General features: G+C 33.5%; 1 protein-coding gene across 1 annotated transcript; it reads left to right on the forward strand.

Annotated features, from left to right (window-relative positions):
* Positions 1-5,324: 5,324 nt before the first annotated feature.
* Positions 5,325-16,447, forward strand: LOC148618897 (uncharacterized). Its single transcript, XM_088578249.1, has 6 exons — positions 5,325-6,299; positions 10,069-10,622; positions 11,443-11,786; positions 13,042-13,921; positions 14,284-14,959; positions 16,174-16,447. The coding sequence occupies exons 1-6, from the start codon at positions 5,880-5,882 to the stop codon at positions 16,375-16,377; spliced, it is 3,078 nt and encodes a 1,025-aa protein (XP_088434375.1). The 5' UTR covers positions 5,325-5,879; the 3' UTR covers positions 16,378-16,447.
* The last annotated feature ends 10,028 nt before the right edge of the window (positions 16,448-26,475 follow it).

Raw genomic sequence — 26,475 nt, forward strand, 5'->3', positions numbered from 1 at the left:
CTCGATAAACATTCTTAGTGAAGATATTCCGAGTCAGAAAATGCTGTATATTGTCTGTATTGCGTTTTATTCAATAGTTCTGATAACGCTTTTGTAAGAACCCTTGTAAATGATTGAGCAAATTTGACAACTTTGACAAAACGACACATGGGCCAACCTGGTCATGACAAGTTTATTGAAATGAGAGAAAATTTTATGAAAATTGCTGAAGGTAAAAGTGATGATGTTGTCTCAATGTTTTTTTCAAAAAAAAATATAAAGAAACAGGGCTATCTTGAAAAGTATTTTGAAGACTATTTGTTTGTGTGAAAAGCAGAACATTCCCCTACGTGGTCATACCGAAGATAAAAGTAATTTAATTGCTCTTATCAAATTTAGGGCAGAAAATAATAGGATTTTGTCTGACCATTTACAAAATGAGTTAATTCATATTTGTGGCCAACAGTTACGACAGCAGATCGTCGATGAGTGTAGTTCTGCAAACAGTTTTAGCATAATTGCAGATGAAACTACTGATGTTTCTACCGTCGAACAGGTTTCTTTATGCTTGCGTTATGTCGGTTCCGTCAAAGCTGGCTGTGATTCTTTTAACTTTTACACCTTCCTCTAAACACTCATCAAGTTTTGAAATGGATGGTCAAAGCTGTTGCCTTAATGAAAAAAATGTTATTCGAATTTGAAAATTATGCTCCAGACCCCCTGCTTATATATCTTAAATTTCCGGCTACGCCGCTGATTTCAACGCAAAAAAAATTTAGACGATATTTCTTATTCTTCTTCGCAGATACATCTAACCTTTAAACAAAACCATCAATTATTTTATTCGCATCCCCTTTCATCTGAAACATCGACTATATACTATACAACTATTAAGTCTGATCAATACATTTATAACTGCAGTCAATGAGACGAGTACCAACCATGTATGACTTCGACCTTTGACCTCAAAATCAAATATCTTTTTGTATCTTATGCATATGATTTGTATTATTTGTAGTATTTAAAATCTCCGAATGAAGGTGTGTGTATTTCAAATTATGTAGATGTGGCGATTTTAACCTGACATTTGTAGTAAATCTAACTAGATAAATACAATGTTTAAATTAATACTAACTGATATATAAGTTTTTTTCATCGAAGCTCGTAATCTCTCTCTATAACTTATAGAAATCAATTGATAGTTCCTTCAGTTAGTTTTGTTATTGTTGTCATTTTTTTTCTTTTCAATTTAGTTTTTGTACAAAAAACTGGCATTTTTTTAATATCTTTAAAGTTTATGGTGTTAAAATGTACGATATATTCTTAACGTTCACAATTAAATCACGTGATACTATTCATGAATGCTGACAGTGACTCCAGTACTGTCGGTTACTTTGTCTCGTTAACAATGAGCGGCTGATGTAAAGCGTCGAAACACAATTACAACAGCGTGAACAACGTCAGGAATTCTCTATATTATACGAGGCATCGATGGAAATCTACAACTAAAAGATAATTTAGCATAAACTCCGGAAACGTGAAAATGATTCCGTACAACAGCAGGAAATTGTGATTGAAATATACTCATAACATAAATACTTATCTTAAAGCTGTAACATTTCGAGAGCACAGTTCTGCATTCAACACAGAAGAAAACTATTATGATATGAAGTTGACCATTTTAAAAGGTGTCTCGAGAATAGAACTACTAGTGTATCGAAGTGGTTATAAATGATCTTGGCGACTCAATGAAGGGTATATTATACACAATCGCCCCTTCAGGGAATTCTGTTAGTAGTTGCAGTAAGTTGAACCAGCAGTTGTTCGTGGCGAAGACCAGCCTTTGGTAAGACTGGGTGAAAAACGCCTACTAGTGTTTAGGCTCCTGTGTAACCAGTGATGGAAAGAAATAGTTAAATTCCGTCATCCGCTGATAAACCCCGTTTGAGTGAATTGTAGTATACGCGAGATATAGACAAAATCAAGGATTACAATACAAAAATCCTTGGCAGAATAGTACACGTAAAAAGTAGAGACTGAAACTAAAAACCGGCAAAAGAATAATAGCACAAAAATATTGTCTTCAAATGTTTACAAGTATGATATTGATAAGCTTTTTAAGCAGCATTTATACTAATCATTTACTAATTATTTAATCATTTTATCTATTCTTTTACGTTGGAATTAATTGGGTTCTTTGACGAATTATGACATCAGTATCACCGACTGATTCTACCTACTTGGGTTAAACTTAATTTCAACTTAAATGAGGAACTATAGAAATCTTGTGACTTCGTTGTAAAAGTTTCCTTCTGATTCACAATGAATTCAAGGGTCATGGAAATGCTGAAAGTATACATCAATGGATAAAAACAAAGACATGAAACACATACATCACATGAAATCAAAAGAACTGTTGTGTAAAAAATGGGGAATGGCTCAAATGCTCAGATACTGACATTTGTGTTGGTTTACATCTGTTATTACGTCTATGAACGAGGCATGAAAATGTGAACTAGTTTCACATTGTTTCATGAACTCATTTGAAAAGGTCAATTATATAATATAACAATTTATAAATTTGGACATCAGTTATTGTCATGACATATCAAATCTCGAGATCTTTTCTCAGTACCTATTCGATATTTTGGATAAACCATGATATCAACCTCATTTAAAGTAATGAATTCCATATTGTAAGTTAATGTAGGAGACTGAATATGTGATATTAAAAATAAACTGCAATGTTTATGTAAGCAAGTGTCCACAACTTTAATGTAGACTAAGAATTCTTTTCTTGACATCTTATGATCAGTGAGTTTTACATTTTATATTTTCAGTTATTATTATGTGTTAAATGTTGTTTTACTGTACATGTTTTTGATGTAACTCTCAATCTTTTTTCAAATGTTGTTATATTTTTTCACTATATAAAATACTCTTTCATATCATAACTTTAAATATTCATGAATTTATTACAAATATCGAATTGCTAAATCTGTTTATAAGATTTTGTTAGAAGATGTCGTAACCGAGTACATGCAGACGGGCACGATTGGAAATTTGTCTTTCGATTACGTAACGTTTTATTAACAAGCGGAATTCTACTCGTAATATGTGTTCTTGCTATAAATATTGTATTCCGGTTTCATTTTTCCGCAAGATTCAATTGGATTTTTTTCTTGGAAAACTGTGATTTTATCATAAAGTCTTTTTCAATGAATTGATACATACACATTTACACTACAATAGAGTAAAGTGATAGACCACCCCTTTCAATGTATAATTGAGTATGCAAATTAAAGATGTACAATACATACGCTATTTTTTTTTTTTTTTTTTTTTTTTTTTTTTGACTTTACACGAATACAAAATTGTTAGAAAGTATTGATCAGAAAAGGAAATGAGTCAAAGAAAGAATTTCAAGATTTTTGAAAGCCATGATCTTAGTATAGTTAAGCATCGGGTCGTTGGTATCTTGGGTGTAGAATTGTTCGATTGCATTAGCAATCACTGTATCCGTTTATAAACAAAAAAACTACACGACACGTGCATGCATAACATGGAGAATTGCACGTACTTAATTGCGGTGAACGATTATAAAGAACATAAGCGACTTTCGATAGTTAATATCCTTAATAAAAGGCGGGATAAAAGGACATTCAATGGACGACTGATTTGACGTAAATCGTTCATTTTAGAAAGTACAACTCATATAAATTATAAATGTTTTAAATTTAAATATTTGAGTACCTTGTCAAACAAACTAAGATACGCGTGAAATTTCAACTTTAATATGTATTAAAGCGAACGATCTGTACAGATGACTAGGATATAAAACTGACTGGTGAATTTACGTCAAGTCTGGTCAGATTTCTTAAGTAAACAAAGGCGGGAATCACAATTCAACACGCACACTGTTTGATACGTTCATAATTTTGTCAATTTGTCCAGTATGTCTAAAAGCAGTACAATGAACATAATCTATAAAACGTACATGGTGTTTTTCGTAAATATGGGAGCAGTTATCGTATCCGGTAATGACAATTCTGCTGTAAAGCAGCGTTTTCAGTTTTTTTTCCTCTCAGTAATCGATCTGAGATTATTAAACTACTTTAATGACAATGTACCATTTAGATTTAAAGAGTTAGTATCATTATGCTATTAATGGCGAAAAATTTGCCTTCATTAATTACTCGATATTATACAACTACGAGGCTTCGAATCAATTTCTGTGACATAAGTAAAACCTTCCGTGCCGTTATTAATCAATTCAATGCAATATGTCCGTACAGGATTCGCATTAGCTGTAGTTTTATAGTTTTATTTGTAATTCATACATCTGAAACGGGGATATTTTAGTCTGCTGTATTGATTGGTAAAGACGGCTTTATCTTTTTGTCACTCTCGTATCAAATTTACTGATTGAAATCGAGTTCTAGTACGTGACATGTTATTTGTAAATTAGTAAAGTTTTAATAACTTTCCGTAACATGAAAATAGTCTCATCCGACAAGCCTGTAGCTAACAGTGAGACCTATTACATATTGATCTATAAGTTTTTCAGTTATAATAACACGTCCTATACATATACATGTATTTATATCATACCTTCATAGATTTTTACAACGAAACAACATTTGTATTAATTTAGAGGGTGTGTTTATATTCTCTAACAGGATATAGAAGTTTGCATTGTTTACGATTTAAATTCGTATCGTATTCTGAAGATTGATTTAAGATTAACACGGAAAAATATTTCCGTAGCACGCATAACCCAAGTATGTTGTCAAACTATGAATAAAGAGCGATTTAAGACCTTTTAAAACTTGAAGACTCCGGGAGATGGACTAAAACTGTTTTACATTTCGTTATAACGAAGACAAGTAAAGGATTTTTAATCATCCGCACTTTGTGTTACTAATATAAATTTAAGTGAATGTTTTCCGTCAGTGAAGATTCAATAATAAATGCTGTCGCGACGTAAAACCTAGAACTGTGAGTTTTTATTGATCAAGAAATAATCAGAAAAATGCTTCTTACAACAAAAGATCCAACACGAAAGAAAGCGATATTGTCTACTTAACTTATCACGAAGAGATTACCAATAAAAGCAAATACCGACTGAAGCACGAATTATACCTAGATCCCATAACACCTATAACGGGAATACAGTTTTAAATAGGCACGTTGTATATTTTATGACTGTTTGTTAAATATTATACACGACAGTGTGGCAATTGGTGATAAAACTAAACACGAACTATTTTATAATACTTACAAGAGATTTTTTCCGTAACAGGCGACGCAGAACGGATACGCTTTTCTGCCTAAACAATCATACGATTGGTTTTAGATTTCATAGATTTTGCAATTTAGTTGTGCCTAGTTTTTTAATATGTTACACGTGTACGTGTTTCTTTGTTAGTTCAGGATATGAGGAGAGCGTGTTCAAAGTTTCTGGACGTGAGTGATAAGCTACGTTTGGTGTGAATTATTTTATTGATAATCAATCTAACTGACGATTAAAAAGCCTGCAGGATGTTTGTGCTTGTATATATCATCTCGGTTTAGAGTTTTGTTCCTCGTTTAATCATCGCATATCATTAAGTGAGGGTTTATGACGATCTAGTTTAAATCTTTCTAAGCCACTTTGTTGTATACACGGAATACGTTTGTATTAACTGAGAAAGACGCTACAAAAATATAGACAACATATGTAAATGTCAAAAGAGGCCGTCACGAGTTGATATCGATAGCAATATATACTTGCGTGTGTTAACATTTGCGCAAAATAAAGTAATTAGATACCATTCTCTATATTTTACGCAAGATCTTTGTCGAATCGTATTACCTTGTCTTACGGAACAGGAGTTATTTAGTTCTCAGTGATTATACTAATGAAGTCTAGAGCATTTACGGAAAAGAGGAAAACTGATTCAGTAGTTACGGAAAACATAGAAAGTGGAGTGACAATGAAAAAGAGGAGAAAGCATAGAGCGGGAAAGTATTTTATAAATAGTGAAGTGAATGTTCAGGATTCTGAAGATTATATAATAACTGTCAGTGTAGACGGAGAGACCATACTTGATGTACAGTGTGGAACTAACACAGCAAAGTTGACATTAGAAAAACTGTGGCAGGGAAGTAAAGGACAGTGTATCTACTTTCAAGGATCGTGGTTGACACCCAATGAATTTCAGTACGTGAGCGGGAGGGAAACCGCTAAAGACTGGAAACGGTCAATTCGTCATCAAGGGAAAAGCATTAAATTACTTCTCTCTAAAGGCTACATCAAAGTTACAACCGAAGGTTTGGCGGTAAGTGCGAAATAATTAGCATGAAAAGACGCCATATGCTTTGGTGAAAATTACATTTGTGTAATTTTCCGTAAGTGCGGAAATGAACAGTGTAAAGGGACTTAGGTAAAGGCGGCAAAATTGTATGTACGTGTTTATTGTCATGAAATGTAAACAAAGAACGTCAGCCGGGACGCGTTTAACAATTGTAAATTACTTTATCTTGTATTGACTAAATATTTATCCTTTCTCTCCTTTGTTTAGGATTACGATATTGGGAAACATTTTGTTATCGACCTGATAGGCGATATGTTTAAGATTAACCATAATTTTACGTAATCAAAAAAGCTGGTCACGGGCGACGAAAAAGAAGATTAAAAATATGGTTTTGTGTCAAGTTATTCGGGATCATTATCTGTATTGATCATACCACGTTTATATTTCACCACGTATGACATGTACGAGTGACCAAATATTTTCCGTAGTTGTATTAAATGATTTACTGTTCTTCCAAAGTTTGCACATAACGTTAAAATTTATTTAATGTTTTGGTGGTTTTGTTCTTTTTTCTTCTTTCAAATCGCCTTAAAATGTTGAGGACATTTAAATTCCTTTTATGCATTCTTTATTTAACCTCTAGTATGATGTATCTCAGGATATCCGCCTTTCATGTGAAGATATGAAATTTCGTTATAATCAGATTACCAGAGCTTTACAACATTGTAAATACATCTTCTCCGCGAGGAGAATCATGCCGTAAACTTTTTATCTGACTAGTGACGCTCCACAAGAGAGCACGCATTGGTTCTGACGACGAGGTTGATTAAATGTGCAAACGATAAAGGCATAACGACGTCTTATCGTAAAATACGCTTTATAGCATTTGTGTGCTTTCCGTAACCGAGGGGCGTTACATAAATAATTAAATGCATAAATAAGACCTTTATTTCAAAGTCAGAAATAGATTAGGCACGAAAAGACGTGGCGGCATTGTTATTTAAAAATAATAGGAAATAGACGAATGGAGATAGCAATACAATATATTGAATTTAGGAAAGTTTATATTGATTAATTTATCACTTTTTAATGGCATCCGGCCAAATTGTGTATGCTAATGCTAGAAACAGGATGAGTTTGAAATGAAAGAATAATAAAATTGAGTTTGCTAAGGGTCGCTGCCCAGTCGGCGACACAAATGAAACTTGATAGGAGAAACGTTCGTCTGAAGAAATTAGTCGTCACGAATTGAATTTAATGGTTAACAGATTGTAGGCATTACACTGCGTGCTGTAAACTTTCAGGAATTGTTTTAACAGACTTAATTAGGCTACAGCCAATAATGCGCAAATACTTTTTTTTATATTTAGACGGCGGAAAAGAATCATCATGCATCCTATACGCACCACTTATTTTAGTAGAGCTACGGAAATTTCAATTGAGAGGAAAACTTTTACGAGAAAAGATGACGTGTTTCGCTTGATCCTGTACATGTACAGATTTTATCATAACTTTTATAAGTATCTTGATCAACGTGACCGACTAATGCCTGATATAATTTTAAATTCATACACGATTTCGTCAAATTATGTTTGTCGTGGGTTCATGTTGTATAATTATCTTATACCATAACAATTTATTAAACGTATCAAAGTCGTGTGTAAAATTAATAGCTTTTATGCTTTCAGAAAATGTTATATAACGCCTTTCAATCGATGTAACGATGGGTGAAATCACCTATAACTCGTCTTTGTTACAAAAATCAATCGAGAATACTCCCGAAATAAATCTATATAGTAACTTTTATGCCTTAAAATACCTGTGTAGACTTTTTTCTTAACGTCTTTGTGGCAGATAAAAAATAAAAGAGGGGTTGAACTAATTCCAAATTTTGTACTTCCATTTTATATCGGAGGCAAACGTGCCACAAAATTTCGGTAATATGTTACATGCACTTTCAACAAAAATGAAGTAAATAAGAATAAATAAAGCCCTGTATATTGACGACAAACGGATGTCGTGTAGACTTTTCATTAAAAATCGCCTGTCGGCTTACACAATTACAAAAATGAATGGGTTTGCGATCGATATCGCATCTATATATGTTTAATGAATTGTTCCGTAACCACTGCACGTGATGTTGTTCATGCATCTTATGGTGACATGTGACGGGAACAGCTGAAATTTAAAATGTCAACTTCTGAACCCGTTTTTGAATGCGACTTTTCTCTGAATTCCATAGTGTATGTGAATTAATTGTTTTTATTGCACCATATATTTACTATTAATAAAACTATACAGACAGCTACATTATGAAGAAAACGTTCAATAAGAAACCGAATCGTAAATAATTACTCATTTTGCGTCATTCACACATTTCAAGTCATGCTAAATCAGCGATAGAACTTCATCCTAAGAAATTATCAAACCAATGTTTATTTTTGTCTGAGAAACGTGCTGAAGCAGTTCTTTACTTTTCGGCACATTTCTTTCCAGAAGGATTAGTAATATTGTATACTAATTAAGCTAAACAGCTGCATGATATGCAGGGTAGATAGTAGATAGTATCTATTAGGTAATTTTAGGTCTCATTGTTTAAAATATTGCGACAAATATGAAATATACTTTCTTCGTCTTGCGACAGCTTGAATAAGACGGTTTGTCAGCGTCACGAAAAGTCCTGCGTATTGATTGGAATAACACCAAAGCAATTTACGATTAATTTATATTAATGGCAAATTCAATTAATGTTATCGTGACGGCGTTTTCAATGATAGAGGCGTTCTATATCGATACATTTCATGTTCAATACTTCAATACTATTTTGTTAGAAAATATAAATTTATTCGTCCATTTCCTCACGTTACGGTGAGAGCTTGTACGGTATTATAGAATTTTAGTTGTGCAGGTGTGATGCACGTGCATACTCCTAAATTCATTTTCTTCTTTCATGAAATTTTTTTTCATTTAGTAGATGCAAAATATAAAACTCTTTATTTGTAAATATTCATTTATCATAAGCAAAACTATGGTAAACGAACAGCCGGTGAAGGCGATCGGTCGTATGAATTATTATCAGCTAACTTGTGTTCAATAGTTTCTAGCGTAAAACGTTCTGTCTTTGTTTATTTTATCCACTAAAACTGTAATTATAGAAAATTTCCCATTACTGGGCCGAGTTATCAATGTGAATCAATAACACTCGTTTTAAAGTTACGGTTGTTAACGCTGCTCTTTCGATTTCAGTTTGTCTTTAATATGGTCAGAGCGCTTTATATCCAGACAATTCCTTGAACAGTTTTAACATCACGCTATCATCCGATATATTTAATAGGACAATAATTGATGTCCCCAGAAATATTCTCTGCTGGATGCTAATTTTCTGTATCTTTTAAATTCATGGTACCGAACGATTTTGCGTCTTTAATGTATACACGATGTTGTGCAAATCGTTCCAAATCATTCTTTTTAATCGCCTTGTTCACATCGAATTATGACCTTGTCTTTCGAGGTTTATTATAATGTCTAATTTTAAAATTGATCATATATTATCAAAGTTTGGATCACTGGTGACCAATTGAAGTTCGGAATATAGTGAACATATGCAACACAATACAACCATGTCAATTTCAGAACCAACGAAAATGTACAACTATTAAATGTCGATCGGAAAGATATTTTGACTTTTGATACTTTAGGCCATCACTACATACCCAATATCTAAACAAATCTACTGAACAAATTATCGCCGATGCAATCGTGTTTAGCGATATATCTTATCTTTGTTTTTCAGAGTGACGAATCTAAACGAATCGTGAAAAGAGTCGCTAATACAAAACAGCGCGGAAGAGGACGGCGACGAAAGTCAACAAATAAGAAAACCACAGTACTTGTGGACAACACGTGTCATCTAAATGTAAACGAAATTAACCATAAGCAAAAAGACGACTCTTTAGCTAATGGCACTGAATCAACCGACGAAAGTAACGACGGAAATGAAACAGACGACACTATAGAGAATTATTATCCAGAAACTGGTTATAGTGTTGCTAAAAAGAATATTGCAAGTGTTGTAGAAACATGTCCAAAACAAGATAACTTTCCTGATGATAGTATTAAAGTAGAAAATGATGAATATCATACGGAAAAAGAAAATATTGTGGACGATATCACAGGCGACAAAGAACATCAGAGCACGAACAGTGGTCCTGGGACTGCCCTTGATGACGTCGACAGCGACAGCCAGGAAGATGATACCGGAAGTCACGTAGAAGAAATCTCTACCGACGGAAGAATTAATCACTTTGATAATAAACTCAGCAGTTACACGGAAGACAATAAGATTGGGTATAAATCTTGATTGATATATCGTTTTAACTAAGTTTACAGAGAACCAAGCTATAGTATACAGTTATTGATTGTGTCACATTATGGTCTGTACATATGGCGATATTTAAGTCTTTACTCTAAAAAAACAACATTTAATATCTGATTAAGCGGAAACATTTGTCAGTAACGTGCACTCTGCTAGACAGATTAATATGAGAATACGCAAATAGTTCGAAAAATCATTGCAAAATTTAGCTTTTCCCAGACCCTTTGTGTATGATCAAATGCGTAAATGAATAAGAATGTTAAGTGAGTGAACACGATCGTGTACTTGACTTGTGTTTGTTAGTTCTGACGCTTGCATTACCAATTTATCGGTTACCTATTGTATTTAATGAAATACCACCTGGATTAGGAACAGAGCGTTTTCTGTATTTCGTTACAAAAACAAAGTTAACACGGAAGGAAAAACGTATTATAGATCTAATCACAAACTGACATATTGGCGTTGTCCACAACTTTGTTGATTCATTTTCGTCTGAAAGTACAACTTATCTGACCTTGTATTTTTCGTAGCTATTTCCGATAACTTGAATGTTAATGACGGAAGAAAAATATTAAATATTTTCCGCATTAGAAATGCGTATACACACAAAAGCCTTCAGGGCAGTGAAATCCAGTGCTGTTGAACAAATAGCCTTATTTGCAAGTTTGTCGCCGCCTCATTAATTTAGTAAATATAATCTTGTTTATTCAAGTACCTATCTATTCAGATACATACTTTATATTATGTACTCTCAATGACTTGACAATCAAATTAAATATCTTGTATTTATAGCATTTTAAAGGCGTATAATAAAGGACCGAAATGTGATGAGGTGAAACCGGAGAACAAGGAAGACAGTACTTTTGATTCCGTTTCCGTTAACGGATGTGGTATGATACAAGCTTGCAGTGAAGAAATAAAAGAGTGCACCAAAATTAATCTGAACGGCGGTGACGAAAAGCCCAAATATTTTCCTGATGATCCAAGAATGAATACGCCACTATTATCCACTGAAATGAAGACTGATGTATCCGATGGACTGTCAACAGATGAAGAGACTTCTACAATAAAAGTCACATGTGAAGAGACACCGGCACTTATCCCCCAGGGAACGGATGAGGGCAACTTAGAATCAGGTAACATTGTATTTCTGCCTGTTCTGACCAGTTCACATAGTTAAATGGCAAAGGAAGTCTTTCAAGAGTATTGATGATCGTCAAAACAATAAGGAAATACTGCAGTAGTCTACTCTCATACATTTCTGAGTGCACTCATATTCAGACATTAGGCTTCAAATATCGATGTCAGTGCTAGTAAACCATGTAGTTCTATTGTACGTGGATATTTGATGTAGCTCAGTTATGAACGAATCTAATGTAAGGTTTTATAATATTTTACATCTGTATGTGTTATTTTAGTTATTTTATGTTCTTTGTTGTGTGTGACTGTTTTCCATGTCTGGTCTTTGTCCCTGGAATACATTCTTTTGATTTCCGCTAGAATTTTAGTTCCCTTGATTACTCTTGTTTATAAGGACCTCTTTTATCCAGTACGTTAAAGCACACGTGTATTATTATTTGTTATATTAACATTTCTATTGGTTCACAATCGGTACTTTTTACATTATTCGTAAGATCTCGACAGCTATCAAGTGGGCTATATTTTGGAAAAAAAATATTGGAAGTTACTTCTCGTGTGTGTCAATGCGTTAAAATCGAACGTCTATATCCGGTTGCTGTGATATGCAACAATAACCTATTGTAACTAAGACCGGAGAAAACCACTAAGATTCAATACCGGTATAGACAATGAACGACAACATTTGAGTGTTAATATCGTATACTGTAGATACGTATTGCATCATCCTTTTTTGTATTTTATAAATGTTAGATGAATTACAAAGTTGTTTATCTCAATGGTTTTGATTATGTTGGAATAGGTAGGCATATCACGCGTCCGTTATTCTAAGAACAACTAGTTCCTAAAAAATCGTTCATCGTTTTGTTTGTATTTACAAACTAAATGTAAGATAAGATTATGTTTACTTTCTGTAAAATTAGGGACGTACAATGTAAAGAGATAATAAAAATCCATTCCAATCACGTCATATAAAAGCGGTTCAAAATGTTTCTAATCCCACTAACGAAATTTTATACTTTTAAAACTCATTAATTATAGTATTTATGATAATAAAGTACTATCGAACGTTTCCCTTCAGTTTCAAATTTTTGTTTTAAGTCTATGAGTAGATGACACGACTAACATACCGTATAATACTCAATAAAAGTTGTTGCTGGCACTCTCTCTCTCTTTACATGCTCGCACACGCGTGTATGTGAACGTGTTTGTGTATGTGTGAAACATATTGAATGACTATATTTATATTTTCAGATGATCTGCCACCTATACTCTTCCCACAAACAGCAATCTCGAATAACGCCACCAGTGAAGACCAATATCCCCTCAATAATGATAATTCAATGACGATCCCAACGAGACCAATACTGTCACTGCCGTTAAAGCGGTTTGACAACCCAGGCACGCCGAGAGATAAGAACGGTTCTTGCAAATATCCAGAAAAGTTGTCCTCGGCTGTTGGAACACCAAAACATGCAGATAAGTGTAATGTATCGAACGACGGAGGCATAACAAGTGTTTTTAAACAGTCAGATATATCTTTAGATACACAAGCACGGAAAGACGCATTATCTATCTTGTTTGACAACACCGACAGTGCTAAGGATCCTAAACCTAACAAAAGGAAACGTTCACTAAATCATATAAAGAAAACTCAAAGCCCTTGCATTCCTAATTCTGAGAGACCAACTATTTCACCTAAAGAAACCAGTGACCAGTACAGTTCCGGTTCAGAAGGCCCTCATACCAATGACAGACTCGAAATCGTAAATTGTATTGAGAATAAACTTCTATCTAACAACGCGGAAAATAAAGGATGTGGAGAAATCTATTCTGAATCTAATTCCCCTCCGTTTTCTTCTTTAAAGTTTGACGATAATGAGACCATGAAAATACCTTATAATTCTCCTCGAAATGATCATCACATAATTGAAAAATTCCAAATGAATGACAGAGAAAAATGCAGGGATTTGAAACTGAAGATATTCGACAAGGAGGACAGAAAATCCTTGATAAACCTGAGTGCAACTGTCCCTAGGAAAAATGGAGACGCCAAAGACAAATCTCGTTTACAGACTACGTATGATGAATACATGCGCAGATTGGAAGCGTCACACATCGCCTCAATGTCATGGTGCGTAAAAAGTATTACAAAAAAATTAAAACAAAAAAAACAAACAAAATCAAACCACATGGACCACTTGTCTCCACTTCTATTGGGTTATTATAGTAGAGGTGATATAGTACACAAACTTCTACTTTAGACGTGAACAATTCTTATTTTATGTTATTGAGACCTTTCAAATCGATATTCATGAACTTGCAAAAATAAAAAAAATGAGTAAAAAAAAAAGAATGACGTTTTCCGATCTGCAAGTATGTGTGTCACGAAATTGTATTTGTTAGAAGGGTAAATTATACAATTTCCTTTTATACTTGGAATCGTGATATTTTGTGATGCATTTGTAATTACTGGTATTTGAATTATGTTTTCAGGAATCCATACTTCCCGTACTTCCAGTTTCCAGGCCATCCGAATGGAGTTCCGTTTTCACCGTTCTCGTCGCCTTATCCGCCATTATTAACGCCAAAAATGCACGATAGCGACATTGCCCAAAGTCCAAAAACAAAGGTTGATTCACCATTGCAGTCTCCATACACAGCAACATCTCCGCCATCATTCGAAAGTTTCAAATTACCGATATCAATATCCAGTGGAAATAAATCTATTAAAGAATCGATCTCCGACGTACCTTTACTGAAATCATTCAACTATCCATGTTCATCGTCATCATCAACATCATGTTTGACTATTCAGCCTGCTCATTCTGTAAGGCCTGACTCGATATGTTCAAATATGAAAGGAAAAGAATTAAACTGCACGGTACCACTCGATCTATCAGTCAAAAAACGTAAACACGAAGAAATCGACGAAAAACAAACGTGCACGGACTTCAATAAAAACAAACTAACAGATTTGAGATCATTTGAAAGTCGTCGAGATAAGAAACACAAGAAATTAAAACATCTATGGATAAACAAAACAGACAATGATGATCAGAATGTATCTCAGGAGACTTGTACTTGTAAAGGAAGAAATATAACAGATTGGTCTGTCGACCAAGTAGTCCGTTTTGTGCATCAGTTAGATGGATGTGGTCCTTATGCAAAGGTATGAATCATATATAAGCTCATAAAATTTCGAGATTGACCTTCCATGATTTTCGATGCGAATGTAGCATAAACTATACATTGTGTAACTGAGTTGGTGTGCTGGTTTTCTTAGACACGGCATTAAATCACATTCTGATAAATTCAGGATGTACGGAAAACCTAGAGAAAAACAATGTTTTAGATACTGTAAAATGTAAACGTAATTATTTTTTGCATCGACCGATAAAACATCTTTATTATTGATACCTATCTGAATTGAACAAATTTTATCACATTAGACAGTAGGCGATTTCCAATGAATTCGTATTCGCTGCAAAATTAAAAGCATGATATAAACGGAAATTATGCTATAAAATATTAAGTGATTTATTGCTTTCATTCGGTTTTGTCGTAAATGGATAGAACGTGCTGGCTATATAGTACGTCGTCTTATCTGTCTTCATTTAATTCATTGTCGTCATTAAGTATCAAATTAGATAGGTATGCCAAAACCTACCAACAACGAGAATAGATCGATTATCAGTTACGAGATGTGCATCTACTTCTGTTAGCATTACCATGTGGCCGGTTCTGCAGTAATACTTATTACTTATTCATGGATAAAACGTGAACATTTTTCCGATGCTCATCGATCATAATCCATCCGCTATACTCACTCATTAGAATTAACTATAGTTAAAATCGTTTCGTGCCTGCTCTCATATTTCCTGATGATAATAGTATTTAACGCTAAGAAAAACTGACGAACTTTCCATATTCCCCTACTGGACACGAAAGCAATAATGAGAGAGTTTATCGTGAGTTATATAGAATTGCTTGACGATAATGGCCATAGAGATGCCAATTTAATTCACGAGAGGAAAATTCCAGAAACGATCCGTTTTACGTCTCGTTCGAAAAACAAACACTTAATAACAATTAAGTAAAATTCCAGAAACTGAAAGTAAATAATGCTTTAGTTAATGTGTCGATGCTGTTGTTGAGGTTTTTATAAAATGTGGTGCTGTTATAATTATTGTATATTTTTTATCAAAATTGTTTTCATGAATAGAATTAAATCAATTGAACAAATATCATCCATCGTAAGTAAAAATAAGACGTGTGGACAGACGAACGGATAAACGGACAGGCAAGGTGATTTTGTATATACCCCGAAAATAAACTTTTAATGGGAATAGGAATTTAAGATTATATTTTATATTTCCATTTCAGTTATTTTCTGAGAATAAAATATCTGGAATGACTCTGCATCTCCTGACTACAGATCATTTGACGAGAGGGCTCGGGATGAAGGTAGGACCAGCCATCGTATTGAGTGATGCAATAGAAAGAGAAGTACAGAATAGTAGACGACGCTCAATGTCGTGTTCATACTGTAGTTCACTACTCAGGATCAACGCTAATGTGTGTTTTTGACATTATATTACCTATACAGTGCTTTTAAGCCAAGAATGCTCTGTAAATAAAATGTTTGATCTCAGAATTATGAATATTTGTATGTTATTTTATTGACTGGCTTGATATTATAAAAGCACACATATGCTAATACATTACTGGACAGTAGAAAAACAAACAGATATGGTGAAACACAACAAATGCACCACCACATTACCCGTATAAAAATAGTAAATACTTACACAAATCACCAAAAGGTCTTCAATTCAAGTGTAAAAGCACCTTAAAGCTAACTCTGAAAGGCCCCGACAACAAAAGTAATAAAATCCACGGTAACAGAACGATGACACTCCTTTAAAATAAACTTAAAAATAAAATAACGACACGAAGACACATGAATGACCAGCTTTGACAATAGGGCGAAATAATGACAGCCAGATTACATCAGTAAGGTTAGAAAGACTAAAATCTCCACAGTATAGGGCTAGAACGAATTTACTAAAGAAAAAAATAAATAAGGGAAACACGGTTCGAACGGAAATCAAAGAAATATAATCCAAGGATAAAGATTAGACATGGAAAATAAACACGCACAACAAAGAACACAAATTAACACGAACAAAGAAACAAAAGTAAATGACCAACCCGGACTCCACTAAAATCTAGGAGCGTGAAGAATATGCATAGATATAACATCCATGGAGTTGCTCATTTGTCATTTGACAAAAGTCAGAACAAAATTTAACAAAGGAGAGGTTACAACGAAATTTTTCAAGTCAATTACACACGAGAATCAATAAATTGTGATGACATTCTGGTCTACACACGACATTCAGGTTAGAACGAAATCTACACACGACTTTCTGGTTAGAACAAAATCTACATGCGACGTTCCGCTTAGAACGAAATCTACACACGACATTCTGGTTGGAACGAAATCTACACACGAAATCTGTACGCGACATTCTGGTTAGAACGAAATTTACACACGACTTTCTGGTTAGAACGAAATCTACACACGACATTCAGGTTAAAACGCGAATTTACACGCAAAAATCATCGCTTGATATATCAGTCAGATTAAAACGAAATTTGTGCACTTGTAAACATAAATGATGACGAGATAAAGAAAACCGAGATACATGTAAGAGGAGAAAAAATAACACTGACATAGAAAACTGAGATACATGTAAGAGGAGAAAAAATAACACTGACATAGAAAACCGAGATACATGTAAGAGGAGAAAAAATAACACTGACATAGAAAAACCGAGATACATGTAAGAGGAGAAAAAATAACACTGACATAGAAAACTGAGATACATGTCAGAGGAGAAAAAATAACACTGACATAGAAAACTGAGAGGAAATACTAACGCGCATTTAAAGGATAACAATAAGCATCAAAGGATTTTTAAAGAGACATTTTATCGCCAAAAACAATTGATTGTCCGACTTGTAATTGAGAAATTAAAATAGAAACAATGGCAAAGCATGCGTATTATGTCTTAAATTATTTAAGAAGTGATCAGCGACTAAATAGAGTAAAAAGACAACTTAAAGCTGAAAAGTTAAGAATATCAAATAAAACTATCAAGTATATCACCAAAAGAAAGTGGGAATACGGCCTGAAAAGAAACTCTTCCTCCATATTCCAATACTTGTTTTCATTATAACGCATATCTGAACATTAAACCTCCATGTTGACATAAAAACCGGTGAGGTAAGTTATATCTACGATATTTGGAATTTCTGTCGTCCATTTCGCGTTTTTACATTTTTTTTTACCTTCATATTCTACAGAAAACGTAATCGGTCAAAATCGCGAAAAAGCGAAATATTTTTCTTCTCCGTTACGGAGATTCAGACTTTGCCTATTCACCTCAGCTTTGCGTTTCGTCTCGGCAGTAATCTATTCAAGCATGCGTGTATTTGAAAGTATGGGTATAAATGACGCAAGAAAAATGAATAACAGGAAACTGAAGATTTATTTGAGAGTAACTCGTTTGGATTACACAAATAAATACTTTTGTCTGATATCATAGTAAAAATGTGGAAATAACTGACTGAAAAAAAAGATAAAATAATATATTTTATGCATTTTTTATAAAATTTAATTACTTAAACTAGCGGTATTAATGGTATTTTTATTGGATTAACCATTAAGTGCGGTAATACTTCCTATGCTGCCGGTGTTTTTCCGCTTCGCTTTTTATCCTTTGGCCTTAAGGACGCTCTTCTATGGAGACGAAAGTTACCTGATCGCAGTTCTTTTTCCCCGATTGGCCAAATACTGATAACTTAATGGTGTTCGAAGAATCTGTATCAAAATTTTGGAATTGCGTTCGAAAAAAAAACTTTATCGGAACCTTAAAAATTGCGTGCCATGTGTTATTTTCTTGAAAGAAATGTAGAAACTTAGAAGTAAAAAAGAACAAAATTTTACTGCGTCGGCTATCTTTTTTTAAAGATAGTAGTTGTTTTTTTACTATTCGAAAACGCCAGAACAGAGAAGAAAAATCCATTTTCGCTTCATAGAATATATATGAAAAAATACATAGAATTACTGTAGTGTTCGGTTGTCTGTTTAACGAAGCTAACTAAGGGTGGTCCTACGAAATTTCTGATTATAATATACTCAATTCTGCTATCTCAATAAAATAAAGAAAGATAATTTTTAATTTACCTTATTTAATGTCAAAAGATTAAAGTCTTTTTTTCTTGAGACATCTTGGATATAGTCATAAAATGGCTTCGTTCTGTTGTCCAAGACATGTCAAAGTTTCATTTGAGTTATGAATTTTGAGACACTAAAATAATACGTTTAAAGCTTCTTAAAACAATGATTTGATTTGATATAAATAAATTAAACCTCCAAGATAATTAAACTAACAATGCTAAATATCTTCTAACGTATCCAGTAAATAAAATAGTACGTGAAAAGAAAAATATGGGGTTTATTTCATAAAGAAATATTGACTTATAATATGAAACGGAATTTGGGTAACAAAAGTTTTCGTTTCTTCAACTTTAATCTTAATACTTATACAACAAATTTTACCTTTTATGTATGAACTTAATGAAGTGGAGATGAAGCACAAACATTGCATTTGGATCACGTTTATAGTGAAAATGATGAGCCAATGTACCTTAGATGATTGCTGAGATGTTACCCGAATAATCTGTAACTGGGCAGTTTCTGTGATTAGCAATTTCACACGAGGTTCGCGGGTTAAACTAACCATGTCAATGCAGAAAACCTTCGCGAATGGACTCAAAAATGGAGGTCATTGCATATGATTTTGATGATGTACAGTAATTCTGAGTTTTACCCCCCGGACTTGACTTTTTATGAGCAACTCGGCGGGTGTTTCTAGAAAAGCAGAGGACGCCTACCCTGCCGGTGCACCTGGTCCATGCTCCCAGTTTTTAGTGGCGTCCGAGTTGCTCATTTACTTTTGTTACTTTGTATGTATGATTTTAGTTACTTTATGTTCTTTGTTGTGTATGTCTGTGTTCCATGTCTGGTCTTTGTCCCTGGATTACATTCTTTTGATTACCGCTATAACCTGTGTTCCCTTGATTACTCTTTGATTACCGCTATAACCTTGGTTCCCTTGATTACTCTTTGATTACCGCTATAACCTTGGTTCTCTTGATTACTCTTTGATTACCGCTATAACCTTGGTTCCCTTGATTACTCTTTATAAATATACGAGAAGTAAGTTCTTATAAATTCATTTTACATTTGATTTCAACTTTTTAAATCCGCGTTTGCTTTTCTCAAGAGCAGAAGACTGAAAAATATTTCCAGAATTTTATGGTGTTCTTTCTTACTTATGAAACGTATTTTGACTGTATCCAACCAATGTTTCATAGTTTCATGTATTCCGTAGATTCCTGTAAATAGTTTATATAATGAAATCTTTCTTTAGATGGCATTTTAGAAAATAAATGAAAATGGCACAACTTAAATACCAAGGTAATTTCCATAAGTACTGGCAGCTTTGGTTAGATGGACAGATTTGGACCATGAGTATGGAAATAACACATTAAAAGATAAGTGAATTAATGTTTTTCCATATTTGAGGCGCGAATGTTAGAATATCAAATAGCACGTTTCCCTTATAGCACTTTTCAAAACAGTTATAGTTGATAAAATATTTGCTATGATTGAAGTCTCTCTATACAATGAACATGAAACAAAAATGTACTGTTAATCTATAAACGCCATCTGTTATATCGTTTATGGTGGATGTTGTTGCTGTTAGTTGTATTCTTAAAACTGAGATACTTATATTGTCATGTAGTATCAATATACTGCTAAACATGGAACTTTCTCAGCTAACGATGCATATTGTAGCAGTACAAGTTTACATATGTGTCTATTATCAGAAATTGTCGGGCCTCATTGTTTTGATTATCACTTTTTTAGGGGGAGGGGGGTTGCCTTAGCTTTAGTTGTAGTTTTAAAATTATCAGTACCGTTCGACTTCCTTCCCTAACTTCATGCACGATTTAACGATCCATAATTGAACAATGCATGTAAAATTAACGCCAGTTATAGTAGCATTTAACTATTGGTAAATAATTTATTTGATGCTCATATAAAATTTCCAATTAAAACACGACAATAATACTGTATATTGTTTGATTTGATATCGATCTGAAATTGAATACAGCTTTTTAACAATGTTTAAAAAGAATAATGTATCTTTTTTATTATTATAAGCATAGATGTATTCTTTGTTGTATATGTCCGTTTTCCATTTCTGTTCTTTGTCCCTGGATAACATTCTTTTGATTACCTCTATAACCTTAGTTCCCTTGATTACTCCTTCGTCTCTGTTATGTTAAAACGAAGCATCTCTCCCGCAACTATATCATTGTACATTGTTATAATGAAAGCGTGAACTGTTCTAAGCGTAGTTTGTCGAAAATTTATTTTTATTTAGAAAAAAAATGCTACAATGTGCACTTTCCTTATTATTTACATATAGTTTTGTTTTTAGCCATTTTTTACGTACTTCCGTTTATTACGTTGTTAATACTATTGTTACACTATTTAGTTGAGTACTCTGTTTCAAGTAATGGTACATCGAACGTCACTGTGACGTAAGTGTCAGAAATTCTAGTACTTTCCATAGTTGACTGAAGTTTAAAATTATTTATTCAAGGTTGTAAACCAAGTTAAGCGATATAATTTACTTTGTGGTTATTTCGCTTTATGTACTGAAAGGCGGTCTATGAATTTTACTTGCTTGGTTATGCCACAGTGGCTTGCTCCAACTTAAATATGCAGTCCCACTAGTATATAACCAGTAAAAGGGTGATCCCAGATTTTGGGGTGCCTCGCTTCGATTCAATTTTTTTTCAAATGAAATCGAATATATGACAATTACTGCTCAATCATACTTGACAGATGATGAATCTAATGAATAAACACCGGTATCACCATCAAATACTTCTAATTAAATCAGCACAACTATTTGAACATTCAAATTCCACAAATTTCTACAATCGCTTGGACCGAAACTACTGCGTAGCATTCATCATTTAAGTAATAAAGCTTACCTGGCCGGGTCACCTGTACCTGTAACTTAGTACATGATGTTTGGTAGTATGGGACAGCTTACTTGGGTGTTGTTTTATATAGCCTAGCTGGTCGAGTGGTCTAGGGCGCTGTCGATGTTGCCATAGATGTCACATAGGTACGAGTTCGAGTCTCGCTGAGAGAACGACCAAAAATTTTGCTACGCAAATTTTACATTTCTAACAACGTTTGGAACTTTGCTTGATACTGAAATGTTCAGAAATGAACTAGCAGAAAGGGAATCTCCCATAGATAGAACTCAAGTTAGTCATTATGGTCAAAAACTCATTGAAATTTGTGAAAGAAGTTCATTGTATATTGTCAATGGTAAAATGTGATGATAGAAATATAGGTAAAACTTATTGTAGAGATGCATCTTTAGTCGATTATTTATGTCAGAATATATATTAGATATTGTTACTGATTTTCAAGTAGATTTTGACCCAATGTACTCTGATGCACACAATCGTTTGCTTTTGTCTCTAAACTCTGTTAAACAAAATGATCCAAAACAATTACATAGAAATATCACTTACCGTAAGTGGGATAATAGAAAAAGCGAATATTTCAGGCAATCCTTCTTAAACAACACCGAGGATGTTTTGGTCAATATTAAGTCCAAGCTTGACAATATTGACGATGACGTGATCACACCTGTCAGGTAACTGACCTCGTCACTTTTATAGGTCAGGTTTTGATTGATACTGCTAAAAATGTATTTGGAGTTTCAAGTCGAGTTTCAAGGAATAGAGATAATGAAAATAAACCTTGGTTCGATAAATTATTGAAGGAAAAGCGCGACGAATTCCATACCGCATGTGGTAAGTTTAAGGCAATACATTCTATGCCACATAAAGCTGAAATGAATGTGAAAGCGAAAGCATATCGCCAAACTCTAAGTAATAGTTATGCAAAGTATTCTGGTAAATGTGCTGATGAGTTGAGGTCTAATTCAAACATGACCCTAAGACATTCTGGAAAATTTTGCATAAATATTCGCAGGGAGACAAAGAATCACCCGAATTAGATATGGAACCTTTTACGAATATTTCAAGATCTTGAACGCGGACGAAGAGTAGACTGAAATAGATATAGATGTAAACGGTGTGTGCGATAACCCCATTTTTTGATGAATTATTAAATGGTAATATAACTGAGATAGAGGTGCAAGAAACAATAAAAAGGTTAAAAAATAGTAAAGCGCCTGGGACAGATATGGTTATTAATGAATATTTAAAATTCTCATCACCTCAACTTATATCTATATATTGTGATTTATTCAATTTAGTTCTAAATAGTGGTATAGTTCCTGAGATCTGGACATGCGGTATTATAAAGCCCATCCATAAAAACAAGGGCAATCCTGCAGATCCCGACAATTATCGTGCAATTACTCTTATTAGCTGTATGGGTAAACTTTTTACGAGCATATTGAACAGTTGATTGAATATATTTTCAAATGAGTTTAGCGTTCTTTCTGAAAACCAAGCGGGTTTTAGGAAGGGATATTCAACCCTTGATAATATATTTACTTTACATGCACTGATTTAGGTCTACTTTGCATATGAAAAAAAAGCACTCCGAAAGGCATTCGACACCGTATGGAGAGATGGGTTGTGGATGAAATTACAAAATAGCGATAACTAAGGAAAAGTTTTCAGAGTTATATATAATATGTACCACAGTATTAAATCTTGTGTGCAATGTGGTGAAAGGCAGTCGGATTTCTTTCCTTGTCTTTCTGGTGTAAGGCAGGGAGAGAACTTGTATCCCTTCTTGTTCTGTATTTTCCTGAATGACTTAGAAAGTTTTTTTTTTGCCCAGTTCGATGGAGTGTCACTTGAAGTTATTGAAAAAAGATTATAGATGAAATTCATGTTTATTTTAAATTTTTTTTGTAATCTTGTATGCGGATATTATAATTCTAGCGGAAAGTAAAGATGCATTGCAAAACTCTAGACATTTTTCAAGCTTACTGCAAATGTTAGAAACTTGAAGTAAATGTCAATAAGACAAAAGCCATGATTTTTTGTAGACGAAAGTACAGACAAAATGTCGTATTCTATTTTAGAGGTGAGAAAATTGAAATAGTTGACACATATGCATACCTTGATGTTATCTTTAAGTACAATGAGTGTTTTATATACTCGTAAGAAATGTATAGAACAGACTCAGAAAGCCTTATTTAGTATTTATAAACTCATAAATAATGAGAACATACCTATAGATTTGTAAGATTATATGATTGAACCTATATTGTTATACAGCTCTGAAATCTGGGGCGTTGAAAATATTGACGTAATTGAACAAATCCATTTGAAATTTTGTAAGAGAATACTTGGTGTTAGAAACACTACCCCAAATTATATGGTATACGGAGAGCTTGGAAGATTTCCTCTGCAAATTCGTGTTTAAGTATGCATGATGTCGTTTTGGGCAAGGGTGGTTCAAAATGAGAGCAAATTATGTAATTCTCTTTATCGATTGATGCTTTAGCTGCATGGCACTGAAGCATTCAAATTCAAACGGATTGAATACTTTAAAAATACTTGCGATGATTTAGGTATGAGTGAATTTTGCGAATCAATTTCCAGTTATTAATGTTAACTTAATTAGACAAGTTTTGCAAGATCAGTTTATTCAATCTTGGTATAGCCTTATTTCTGGTTCATCCAGAGGTGAATTCTACTCGCTTTTCAAGACATCCTTCGCTATTGAAAACTATATAGTCAAATTAACAATGTATGACAGGATTTGGATCACAAAATTACCCTCTTCTAATCTCCACTTACCAATTGAAAAAGGAAGGTGGTATAACATTCTAAAACCTGAGAGATTATGCTCTTTTTGCAACGAGAATGTTGGTGATAAATTCCACGTATTTTTTGTTTGTGAAAATGTCGCTGTTAAAAACCTAAGACTAAAGTATTTGGCAAGGTATTATTATGAGTATCCAAATCGTAACAAAATGGGTGATTTACTCTCTTTTTGCAATTTGAATGTGTTAAAAAAAACTTCCTGTGTTCATTAAAAACATATCTGCTATGCCATGATAGATTTATCACATTTTGCTCTCTGTAAGTATCTGTATTTAACAAACAATCGGTATTCAAACAGAAATAGCCGTTGCCCATTTTGTCGACGATGCTTCATTGTACAATACGATGGACAAGTGTGGAGCTAACAAAAACAATCGATATTCTAACAGAAATATTAGCCACTCTGTTATCAATCGTTTCTTCTTTCAATTCGAAGGGCATGTGTCTAACGAACAATCGGTATTCAAACAGAAATAATCGCTGACCCTTTATCGACCCTCAATTCTTACATACTATGCCTTTTCTTCTTTATCGAACAATGCGGTGAACATATGTCTAATATAGACCATTCAATCTTTTAAAATACGATGAACACGAGACTAACGAACAATCGGTATTCGAACAGAAACATGCGCTGCCCTTTTGCTCGAGGATATATTTCTATTTATATATATATATATATATTGCGGGAAAAATGGGAAAAACGTTTGAAGAACGACGTGAAAAAAATCTATACACAAATGTAAAATACCATTAGAGAAGACAAATAAACTGTCAGTGTTACACCTGGTGCAACATTATTAAAAATGCCAAAGTTAAACATCATCTGTGATAAGTAAGTATTGTCAATTACAAAGAGGCAAGAAGAGATATTCGTTGTGGAAATAAGAACTTTTGAAGAAGGGTTATGTAATTTCAAGCCTATAAGCATCACTCGAGAAACATAAAATCTGTCACAATTCACGATTAACGGATGAATTGAGTTTTTATTGCCCCTCCCCCTAAAAATTGAAAATCCTGCAATCAGTAACACGAGATAATGTTCCTCTTCATTACACACATTTTGGCAATCAAACTGTACATGTAGTTTGGACACCTTTGAATCAAAATTTAATACTATCTGTAGGCCTAATGGCCATGTGTTCTTAGGTTTGGGTTTTGTTTTGATTTTTGATATTATTTTTGCTGACTATGAATACAAGAGCTATAACTTCTTTGTTTTAATGATGTTTCTATTGTTTTTGCACAGTTTCCTTTTTCTTGACGATCGCGTTTGGTCATCTAAAGACAATGTATCGCTTTGAGAAACATAATGACAATGGAAATGTCACAGAATTTGGTTTTTTTTTCAATCAGATTTTAAATTGGTCAATTTCTGTAATGCGTTTTCACCATTTGAATTGACAAGTTATTGATAAACACTGTAGATCAGTCTTTTTTTTAATTTAAAGTGTCCTGCTCTCAAGTGTCTGAACACTTGTATGAAATTTGTGTAATTGTTATTAAAAAGACTATATTCATAACATTTAAGGCATGAAAACTCCATACGTAAAGGAATGAACGGTATTTTACAGAAATAATGACCAAACTAGTAATACGAGATCAAGTCATTAGTTGCCATCGAGTTTAGTTTCCCTTCTATAAGCCAAACTTACGAGCAATTCAAGTTATTTTAGTAGTGCGATGAATATTTGTCGTATTGGAATA

The sequence above is a fragment of the Perna viridis genome, chromosome 4, assembly GCF_037379345.1.
Source record: "Perna viridis isolate PV_CMFRI_1.1 ecotype Kerala chromosome 4, ASM3737934v1, whole genome shotgun sequence".
NCBI lineage: Eukaryota > Metazoa > Mollusca > Bivalvia > Mytilida > Mytilidae > Perna > Perna viridis.